The 11,058-nt window shown below is 39.8% G+C and overlaps 2 protein-coding genes across 2 annotated transcripts; both read right to left on the bottom strand.

Annotated features, from left to right (window-relative positions):
• Nucleotides 1-1,022: 1,022 nt before the first annotated feature.
• On the bottom strand, nt 1,023-2,952 carry arl6ip4 (ADP-ribosylation factor-like 6 interacting protein 4). The gene is made up of 5 exons (XM_073861095.1): nt 2,677-2,952; nt 1,977-2,235; nt 1,623-1,740; nt 1,463-1,532; nt 1,023-1,380 (listed from the first exon to the last, which is right to left on the bottom strand). Exons 1-5 carry the CDS (start codon nt 2,803-2,805, stop codon nt 1,324-1,326), a joined length of 633 nt encoding a protein of 210 aa, XP_073717196.1. The 5' UTR covers nt 2,806-2,952; the 3' UTR covers nt 1,023-1,323.
• A 1,404-nt stretch (nt 2,953-4,356) lies between these two features.
• Nucleotides 4,357-10,876, bottom strand: mthfd2 (methylenetetrahydrofolate dehydrogenase (NADP+ dependent) 2, methenyltetrahydrofolate cyclohydrolase). Its single transcript, XM_055200320.2, has 8 exons — nt 10,644-10,876; nt 8,689-8,873; nt 8,403-8,525; nt 7,851-8,003; nt 7,362-7,469; nt 6,945-7,037; nt 6,688-6,813; nt 4,357-5,643 (listed from the first exon to the last, which is right to left on the bottom strand). Exons 1-8 carry the CDS (start codon nt 10,721-10,723, stop codon nt 5,495-5,497), a joined length of 1,017 nt encoding a protein of 338 aa, XP_055056295.1. The 5' UTR covers nt 10,724-10,876; the 3' UTR covers nt 4,357-5,494.
• Between the last annotated feature and the right edge of the window lie 182 nt (nt 10,877-11,058).

Genomic DNA, 11,058 nt, shown 5'->3' with positions numbered 1-11,058 from the left:
TTGTGTTCATCAAAATAAAATAAAAAAACTCATACAGGTTTAGAACAACATGAGGAAATGATGACAGAATTTTCATTTTTGAGCAAACTATCCCTTTAACAGGATTTCCACGGGTCCTTGAAAGTTTGTGAATCTAGGGGGAAAATTCAAGGCCCTGGGAAGTTTTTTAAAATGTACATAGATAGATACAGGTCATTGAAAGTGCAAGAATCTATTTTATGCAAGAAGTTTCTGGAAAAAATATTAAATATTCATATTATTCCCTGTGTAGTGTAGGATAATGTCATAAAATTCTAGACTTTTTAAGCACACGTGCTAAACTGTTCACTTTAAATGCTTTTATCTTCTGTATGTAAATGTTGATTCATACCAAAATGCTTTTTTGCATAGATGTGTTTTACACATAAAAATGTCTTGAGTTACGTATGTAACTGTTGTTCCCTGAGAAGGGAACGAGACGCTGCGTCTCCTCTGCCATATTTCCTGCGTCCCTGTAACGCCATCTTTGGCAATATTTCAGATAGCGATATACTTCCTGGCTCCTGTGTACCCGTCTTTGTCGTTAAGCCTCACCATTGGTTGAATTTGATATACACATTCAGACGCACTTACCCCTGGAGGCGTCGCCAAAGTGTCACCACAGTGACGCAGCACGAGTTCCCTCGAAAGGGAACTGTAACAATGTATCTTTAAAGATAACACGATGTAACCTTGCTCTCACTTGAAATCTGTCCCCATATTTAGTCCTTGAATTTGACCTGCAAAGTCCTTGAAAGTCCTTGAATTTGACGGTAACTAAGGTGTGGGAACCCTGTTTTAATCCCCAAGCAAATATTAAAACCGTAAAGGCAGATCCCACTATCAATCACACTACATTTTTATATGGAAATGACATAACATATGTAAATCCTCTAAACTGGAACTCAATCCCCCAATTTTCAGCACTGCATGTAACCAATCCTAAATCAGACACAAATGGGATATTTTCCAGTTCATTGTGAAGAGATGTGGAAGAAAAGGAATAATAATCGAGAAGTGTTTTAATGCTTATTTTTAAATATGCATTAAATGTACTTAATATTATACAATATCTGACAGCAAAATGTTACGAAGACTGATGTAATAACACAACCACATTTCCACGACTATGTTACGAGTCTGTTAAGCTGGACAGTTGTGTTCCTGTATTCCTCAGCAGAATAATACTGAAACATACACCGGGAAATCTTCCTGTAGAAATGCAGGAGAAACCCGATGATGCTTGAAGAATTTTTACAGTCCCGTTACGGTCGGTCATCAAACCAACGTCTCATAGCAGTCCTGCTACCTGCTGATCCCTAATCTCTTCTGGAAGGCATCACCATCTCCCCTCGTAGCTTGCTGTGAAAATATTCAAGTATATTTAAATTCGACTCTTTACTAAAAGATCACCAGAATGATTCAGACACGACAAGCGGTCTACCTTGTTGATGTCTTTGTGTCGTTCCTTGCTGACAATCTCTTCTAAAACTTCCCCTTCTCCTCGTATAAGCCTGTGTGAAAATTCAACACATGTAGCAGGTTGACATTTAAGAAATTAAATCAGGAAAATAAAAATAGTGCTATAAAAGGATTTAACAAACCTGGTACGCCCTGTTTCAGGGTCAAGGACTCGACGGATGACGCTTTGCCTGGCCTCGTATTCTTCTTTTGTCATCGGTCTCTTAGTGTTAAAACTGTCTTTCTGTGCATCAGTCATATCTACAGTAAGGTGGAAACAATATTATCACTTTTGGTTATATTTCTCTCTACATATATGATGCAAATGCCACCTCTATCAAAAATGAGATGAGATTAATCGTTTGCTCTTGGCACGTATTATATGCAAGATTTAAGAAAACTGAACTCCCCAATATTTTCTTCAAAGGAAATCTTATAATTCAAGTATTTTTACTAAAACAAATCTGTGAGAGGAGCTGAAGTGTGCACAGACGTACCAGGCCCATGTACATTTGCTTCTTCACACTGCCACGTCTGCAGGTATGTTGGAGGTTTCGGAAGAGGAACAGGATCTTTCTCTGCCAACTTATTTTGCACCTTCTTTAATTTTTTCTCTTTCTTTCTCTTTTTCTTTTCTCGCTTTAGTTTCTTCTTGGCTTCTTTGAGCTTCTTTTTTTTCTTTTTGGCCTCTTTACTACTGGATGAGGAACCGGAGCTGGATGATGAACTCCGACTCCTTTTTTGCTTCTTTTGCTTCTTTTTGGTTCCTTTAGTACCGGATGAGGACCTGGAGCTTGAAGAAGATGATGATGATGAACTCCTACTCCTTTTTAGCTTCTTCCTCTTCTTCTCTGTGGCCTCTCTATGGCTGGATGAGGAGCTTGAAGATGATGATGATGATGATGATGAAGGGCTTCTTTTTGTCTTGTCTGATTTTAGATAAAAGTTGGATAAATAATAAAACACACTTTAGATGAAGTAAATCAATGTACACCAATTTTAAGCTTAAGGTATTTGGGGTTTAGAATATATTGTGGTTTCTCTACTTTATATTTCTTAAAGAAAATGTTCTCAAGTGCTAATGTGAATAAGCTGCAACAGAAATCATTTCTTTGCATTACTTTATTATGTCTTTCATAACCATTTAAGTGATAGCAATAAATGTATATTTACAATAAGTTAAAACAGAATCTGTACATTTGTCTTGTCAGAGTTTCGTTTATGTTTTTTCTGAGCACTTCGAGAAGCTCTACTGGAGCTCGAGGATTTTCTCTCGTCTCTGCTCTTAGATCTGTGATCTCTCCTGCCAGATTCGCTCCGACCCATGACTGATCATCTATTTGCGAATCAGCCACAAACAGATTTTCTATTTATGCATTACAAGAAGATCTTTAATATCGGAAGACGCCGTGAGAAAGCAACCTGCAGTTACAGTGAATACTTCCGGTGTTGTGAAAAGCATCAGGGCCCCAAAGCGATCCCATTGGTTGAGACTTCTTCTTCTTCGGTGTTTTACGGAAGCTGGCATCCATTTTTTTTTCATTACTGCCACCTTCCGTTCTAACTTTGCTTTGCACTATATTATCTTATCCAGTCCAGCTTCTTTTAAGTAGTCGAATAAATACTTACTGTCTTATCGCTTTTCCGCACTATCTAAAACATTCCTGTAATTTGTAATTAAAGCATCATTACGCCTTTCCTGATTACATTTTCTGACATCATAGTACCGCGAGAGCGCAGCGTTCAAAGCGATCTCGCGGTAGGTGATGTCATACACTTATCAGTCTGCGCAACGCTGCATGAAGTTTTTGAAGACTGTCTTTTTCAGTGCCTGATAAGAAACAATAATAATTACTTTATTAGGGCCAATTATGTATTTTAAATTACTTGTTTATTAACATATTTTAATATACCATATAAAATAGTATATAATTAAAGCTGCAGATTGGCTTTATGTTATTGCTCTTACGTTGGATTAGTCAAGTCAGGCAAAAGTCCATCTCTCCTTAAAGTAATAGTTCACCCAAAAAATTAGCCCATATTTTTACTCACCCTCAAGTCATCTTAGGTGTACATGTGACTTTCTTCTTTCAGCCAAACATAGTGTTATATATTAAATAATATCCAGAGTCTTTTTAGCTTTATAATGGCATTGGATAGTGCCCCATTTTTAACCCTTTAACTGGCGCAGCACTTTTTGAGTGGGGGGTTGGTGAAAAGGTGATATACACCTTTAAATTAGTATAACTCTGGCCTTTTTTTTTGGTCTAGAAGCCTTATTTTGGTTTTAATTTTGGTAATTTTTGTTTTAAAGAAGACACTTCAACGTTTTTTTAGGGAAGTGTCTGGAGGTGAAAATATTCATTTTTTTTAAAGCAGTTTACATTTATTTGTAATAAATGAAAATGCAATATAGTATTATTTTTAATACATAAAATTGTCAAAAAACTGAGGTTTGTGCTGGTTTGCTGCATACTTGTGTCACAAATGAATAAATTACAGTTACTGCATTATTATTACTGCTAAAAGGTTTTGAAATATGAAAACTACATTCTTAGACCTTTCCAACAATATATAGTTTGTCGTGATAGATTAACATTTACATAGAAAATATTTAAATAAATGTAGGTGTCCCGCTCATGGGACAGCGCCAATTAACGGGTTAAAGCTCCATAAACAGTTATCCATTCATAAATAACTAATCCATACAGTTATTAAATGTCTGCTAAAGTAAGGATGCAATTTATCTGATCATTTTGTTTCTATTGCCAAGCACATGTAAGAACAAAAAGGTTTATATTTACAGAAGTTAATAGTAGATCTTTCACATTTAGGGATTCTGTAACATTGGTGGAACAGACAGGCAAAGACAGCAGATCCAAATACAGACATTTATTGACAAAACACAACACAAAGCAGGCAAAAACAGAAACAAAGTCATCTTCATGGGCACAGAACAAAGGACAGGGCACCAAACCGTTACACCAACAAGAACTGACAACATACAACTGAAACACACAGCTATAAATACACAGAGGACAAATCATAAACAGGGAAACCAATGAGCAAACAGAACTACAAACAGACTACAAAACAAGGCAGACAGAACAGAGTTTCAAAATAAGAGACATTACTGGGGAAATACAGAAGATCATGATATATACACCTTTAACTTTTTAAACTAGTCAAAAAAACCCAGAAGCATTATTTCACTTAAAAACGTATAAATTTTAATGTGAAGCATTTCTTCAGTTTTAATATATTACTTGTAATTTATTTATTTAAAAGCAGCAAGTGTGCATAACAAAGTGATGATTTACATATGCCATAGTATGTAATTGGAATAAAAAAAAAAACATTTCTTGGTTTAGCCCAAACCTGTCAGCTCATCTTATGTTTTAAAACACACAATATTTTTTACACATTTCTGCATGCGTCTAACCACTGCTCCATTATTACCACATTTAGCAACTCCAAAGGTCAAACGAGCAATAAATAAAATAAAGAGGTAACGTGTTGTTCAAGCTACAGACCCCTTTATTATGGGGACACACTATGATAACAGCAGATCTTCTAAATAAAATACATGATAAATAAACTAAGCAATAGTTTTTGGATCAGTTATCTTTAAAGATAACTTAAAGGCATTGACCAATACTGAAGATGTGGTCACCTCATATTTACCCCAGTTTAACAATTGATGCAAAAGACAAACATGTTTGTCTCACTATGCTACAAAAAAAAAACATGTGTAACAAAAATAAATTGCAAAGCAAAGCATCTTCTGGCACAAAAAAAGAAAACTAAATGAGCTGTAACTGTAGAAATCGTAATGCTTTACAAAGTAACTGCGAAATATACACCAAATGTTACAACTGTAATAAAGTAATAATTTTTAGGTTTGAGATATATGAATGTAAAAGCACATTCATTTCGTCAAATCTAAAAATACTTGCAATAAAACTATTTATTTTGAAAAAGAGTCGTCGTCTAAAATGAGTTGAGAATAAGGTCATCATGAGGTCGCAGCCATTCGAACCCGCTGAGAGGGCGAAAAAATTGTATTTTTTGCAGCCTTGATTGTATTTTTCATCAACATGGCCACGGTCATGGGTCCAACACCGCCTGGAACTGGAGTAATGTAACTGGCCTTCTTTTTAACACCTGTAGAGACACATTAAAAGTGTTAAAGACAATTATAGTCAAACTCCTAATAGCCAAAATATGCATGTGTACGTCAAGCAAATGAAACAGAATATATTTAACCAATTTGTTTTATATGAATGGCGGTCAAAACGATGAAGACTGAGAATGTCAAGCAGGTGTTTAATAACTTTATTGACCAGTTAAGCCCCGTGTCCACCGGAGTGTTTTCCTGTGGACGGCATATTTTTTCAGTAATTTCAGAGGTTTTAAGCATTTAGTGGCTCTTCCGGTTTCCAGTTGCTTATGCCACTGTTTTTAGTGGCTCGTCGAGTGGCACTTCCGGTTACATTACATCGATTCAATTTTCATAGTGACAATTACCTGAAACACCAGAGACCCAAAAAATTATTTTCTGTCACAATTAAATGAACCGGAGACCAGCGGCGAGGGGGCCACCGGAGGCCAGCGGCGAGGGGGCCACCGGAGGCCAGCGGCAAGGGCCACCGGAGCCCAGCGGCAAGGGCCACCGGAGCCCAGCGGCAAGGGCCACCGGAGACCAGCGGCAAGGGCCACCGGAGACCAGCCGCAAGGGACACCGGAGACCAGCCGCAAGTGCCACCGGAGACCAGCGGCAAGGGCCACCGGAGACCAGCGGCAAGGGCCACCGGAGACCAGCGGCAAGGGCCACCGGAGACCAGCGGCAAGGGCCACCGGAGACCAGCGGCAAGGGCCACCGGAGACCAGCGGCAAGGGCCACCGGAGACCAGCGGCAAGGGCCACCGGAGACCAGCGGCAAGGGCCACCGGAGACCAGCGGCGAGGGGGCCACCGGAGGCCAGCGGCGAGGGGGCCACCGGAGGCCAGCGGCGAGGGGGCCACCTTAATGTAGTAGCAAGTGCCAGTGGCTTCTGTGCGCAAGATACCATGTCACTTCATGCTAAAACTGCTACCCGAACCGAGGAACCACAGCTGAAGAAACGCTGGCAAGCACCCACAGCCACATGCCGCTTCAGCCGTGTTTAAACGTTTCAGTGGACACAGGGCCTTAGTGGTTGTTCCTTACCTTCAAAGTCCACATCACCAACAAGTTTATCTTTGCCAGTCAGGGGGTCAAATATTCTGTTGATCCCAACATCTATGACAGCTGCACCCTCCTTTATCATATCAGCAGTGATGAGGTTGGGAATACCTGCAGCAGAATTAGTCATACAGAGGAATCAGTATGTGTGTCATACTACAGTACAAATAATACAATGAATAACCTCTCATAAAATTAACTATGACCTATTAAAAGAGCATCAATTAAAAAGAAATCAGTACCTGCAGCAGCAACAACAATGTCAGCGATCTTGGTGTGTTGACAGAGTTGTTCTTTAGGAGTGTAACGGTGAGAGATGGTTACTGTAGCATCACCTAACAAAAAGAAAGATGGGACATGAGGAAAAAAACGCTCGGAGGTTGCATACTGGGTGAGAAGTGCAGTGCTGTGTCACGTGTAGGACAACTCGCAGGTATCCCACATAGACAGAGTCTACTTCCAGATGGAAAATGTGTGTTTGCAGCCTATGTTAATCATTAACGGTTTTGGACAAATAGGATGTTATTTACATCCTATTCGTCCGACGCAGCGCTTCTTGCCTCGGTGTGCGACCTCCTGTGACAGATGCTTTGCCAAAAGAACTACGCAATAGATGGTGTGAATAATTTTAATCGATTGAAGCCTGAACTCAAGCTCACCTCCTGGCCTTTCGTGTCGTCCATCTGTATGAAGGAGCATTGCGATGGGCATCCCCACATTCTTAGAGCGCCCGGCCACCACCACATTCTTGCCAAGTGTCGGTATACCTGACGAAAAAGACAGATTTAGTGAGCCTGACATGCACTTACACGCCGCAAAGCTTGAAGTCTGTCTACACCAGAGGGGTTGAAGCTGCATACCACCTGATAATATTCATTAAAACACAGACTGTTAACGTTACCAACCGTAAAACGGGCGAGTAGCTACAGATCCAACTTTAGACTGAACATAACTTCGCAGTCTTGAGTGGTTTAGTTATCATGCAAAATCATCGACTTTCACAATCGACGAATCAGTTAACAGTTTAAACAAAGCTTTGTATTAATATCTACCAATTTCTGATTGGTAGATATTAATACAATGCTTAGTTCATCTTTAAGCATATTAAATAATTCATAAATGTACATGCAATCTTAGTGGGTTTTTACCTGTACGTTTTATAATCTCCCAAACTCCCCACGGGGTGGCAGGTAACACGGTTGACTGATCCAGGCACATTCGACCAACATTCACCACATGGAAACCATCGACATCTTTCCCTGGACATACGGCATTACATACACGCCGCTCATCAATGTGATCTGCGTATGAGAGAGAATCATGTCAGGGTATCGCTTCCTGATTACGTTTTCTGGATCATCCTTCCATGACTTGTCAAGCGAGCCCCTATCATATGACCATTACACTAGCAAAACTGGAGTGGATGATACTCATTTGTTTATAACAACCAGATTTAAACACAACCTCGTTGAAAGAGATTTGTGACAGACGACAAAAAAAGTCGCTGCTGGTCTGAATGAGGGGTCAGGCACATTACTCTAGAGATCATTTCCTAAAGCATAAATGCTATTTTAAGGGTGTGAAGAGAGCCAGAAAACACAGATGTTTATATCTAAACTTGATGTAAACTTCCCACAATGATTCACTTAAAGAGGCACATCCGGAACATTCCCACCGAAATTGATCCTCTTTTAACGTACCAGGAAGGGGAAGTTGTACCAGAAGACCATCTACTCTGTTATCCGAGTTCAGTTTGTTGATCAGTTCAACCAATTCCTCTTCACAAACACTTGATGGTTTCAAGATGGTCTCGCTACTGATACCTATAGAGCAAGAAAAAAGACGGACCAGAATGTAATGGTAACAATTTTATGTGGGAGATCACTTAAAGTGCATTAAAAAAAGTCCAAAGACCAAAAATGACAACTCACAACTTTTTATAATGACTGAAACAACACAGATGATAATGTAGGTGTGTTTTCATACCGACTTCAGCTGCGGCACGAGTCTTGTTAAGTACATAAGAGTGACTTGCTGGATCGTCGCCCACTAACACTACACTCAGATGAGGCCGCCGGTTTCCAGCAGCGACCCACTCGTCCACATCATCACGTACTTCGTTACGGATCTGACGAGCCAACTTCCGGCCCGAGATGACCACAGCATCTTGTCTAAAAAATAAAAAGTCTGGTGCTCAAAACTTAAATAAATGTGTGACTGCATATAAAATCCAGGCAAAAGTCTCAATGTAATGGTGAAATTTGAAGCATGACAATCTTCATGGTGCGTTCACACCAGACGCGAATAAAGCATTAAGCGCGAGTTATTTACATGTTAAGTCAATGCAAAGATGTGACAGACATTCTGCAGTGCAATTCGCGTGAATGACGCGCCGCAAATTGAGCATTTATGGCGTTTGTCGCACGAAACACACGTTTAGTTGAAAAATCGGAACTTTGGCGGATATAACCAAATACGAACTTGCTCTAGTAGTGACGTGATTACGACGTAGCAAGCTAAGGCAGAAATCCGAAACAAGAATGGAGGACAAAATCATTGTCGCTGTATCGACAACCGGAGCTATACGACACATCTTTGTACTTTTATAGAAACAGGAATAAGAAGGATCTTGCTTGGAAAAAAGTGAGTGAGGAGGGCAGACAATCTGGTAAGTTGTAAAAAAAAGCTCTTTAATCAATTTGCCCTAAATACATATTGAGACTACAAGCTAGCTGAAGCCGCAAACTGAGCAAAATGTTCAAGTGTCCAACTACGCGCAAATAGCGCAATTTATTTGCTTAATTTGTGTTAGGGTTACGTTAACCCTAACCCTAACACACCAGCTTTTTTTCAATTGTTTCCAATGGAAGCGGCGTGCTTTTTAAAAACGCCAGCAGCTGGCGGGTTTTTTCTCCGCTAAGCGCCATCACACGGCGTTTTTCCGCACTCCAGAGTTTAGAAATGTTCAACTTTGGGTGTAACGCTCAGCTCGTCACCTACAGTCGCATCCGCCTGCCGTTTTTAGTTGCGTTTAAACCCTTTGGTGTGCACACGCCCTTACTGTACATCTTGCGCATATTATAATTATTTTACTCATTTAATTTGTCAATGTATTGCGTTATGTTTATATACACACATGTATGCATGCAAGCAGTCCAGTTCCAGTAAACCACAACAAATGAGTTGTGTGTGTTCACACTTGGCAAATGAAGCGGATTCTGATCCTGATTAGGAAATAAACGAGGCATTCATGTTTCTGCATGTCTGTAGATTTATCTAACTTCATGTCTGTACAATTTGAACATTGAGTCATGGACTAACGTTACATGCATCCTTATTTAACCCACCCGATCCAAATTATCAGTGAGTAACCAGAGACTCACACCCCTAAACTTAACCGGGTGTGCCAGACAAGACGTGTAGCCCAGGCAGCAAGCACCACATTACTGATGACGTGAAGCACACAATTTTGACTGAAAACCGGCATATGCTGAATTAAAGCGATCAAGTACAAAAACACTTAAGTTTTAGACAGTGAAATGACAAGCAGCGGACACCTCGTGGTGAAATCTGATGCCTGCCGCGTGTAAGCGGTCTGACCGATTACATCAGCCGCGAAGCGTCCGTAGCCGGGGGCGCGCTTTTCTGTCAAAGTGGACACTGTGTGTTACATAATAAGTAAAACACTGACATAAGCAAACCTCTGTGCATTTACGTGTTAGTTTAATAAAGAAACTATAAGTGTATAATTAAGATATAAAGGGTTTACGTTAAGAGGCTTTACAATCCATTGCTTATGACAACCGGAACCGACATGCGGCGAGAGTCAATGGGGTAGTGGTGGTATAATGCGCTAACGTTATATGGAAAGTCACGAAATAAGATAGTGTTTGTATAATCTACAAACGAGAAAACAGTGTCATCGATCACACAACACTTACCTTGAAGCCGACACATGAAAACTACACGACTGACGGTGAGAATACCGACATAGTTTCTGCAGCGCGCGGAGAGTAGCCATTGTCGTATGATATAAATAAAACAAATGTATAAAACTAAAGCTAAACCGGGCAAATACAACTGGAAACAGACCCGCAGAAAATACTACAGAGATGAGCACATTAACATCTGGTGGGAGTTTAACCCCAATGCCCCCGTGAGTGAATGTCTACGTCACTACATGGGAGGGTCCACATACGCCCCTTTATTATTTTATTTGCCTCTTTAATATATATTATAACTGATGTTAATGCTGTTATGTTTTTTTTATATATGTATTTTGCATTTACTATGTGAGTTGCATTTATTATTTGAGTTTTGTTTGCATTTAAAACATTAATTTAACCCCAATGCCCC

This window comes from Misgurnus anguillicaudatus, chromosome 22 (genome assembly GCF_027580225.2).
Source record: "Misgurnus anguillicaudatus chromosome 22, ASM2758022v2, whole genome shotgun sequence".
In the NCBI taxonomy this organism is placed as follows: domain Eukaryota; kingdom Metazoa; phylum Chordata; class Actinopteri; order Cypriniformes; family Cobitidae; genus Misgurnus; species Misgurnus anguillicaudatus.
Note: the sequence above shows the minus strand (reverse complement) of the source record. Positions and strands in the feature narration are given on the sequence as shown.

Bases quoted from the DNA above. Each gene is read 5' to 3' on its own strand.
- mthfd2 (XM_055200320.2), bottom strand. From the start codon at position 10,723: ATGGCTACTCTCCGCGCGCTGCAGAAACTATGTCGGTATTCTCACCGT. The intron at 8,874-10,643 runs GTAAGTGTTGTG...TTTATTTTTTAG, and splicing joins TTTCATGTGTCGGCTTCAAG to ACAAGATGCTGTGGTCATCT. The intron at 5,644-6,687 runs GTAAGGAACAAC...GTGTCTCTACAG, and splicing joins TGGTGATGTGGACTTTGAAG to GTGTTAAAAAGAAGGCCAGT.
- arl6ip4 (XM_073861095.1), bottom strand. From the start codon at position 2,805: ATGGGTCGGAGCGAATCTGGCAGGAGAGATCACAGATCTAAGAGCAGA. The intron at 1,741-1,976 runs GTACGTCTGTGC...ACCTTACTGTAG, and splicing joins AGCAAATGTACATGGGCCTG to ATATGACTGATGCACAGAAA. The intron at 1,533-1,622 runs GTTTGTTAAATC...ATTTTCACACAG, and splicing joins CCTGAAACAGGGCGTACCAG to GCTTATACGAGGAGAAGGGG.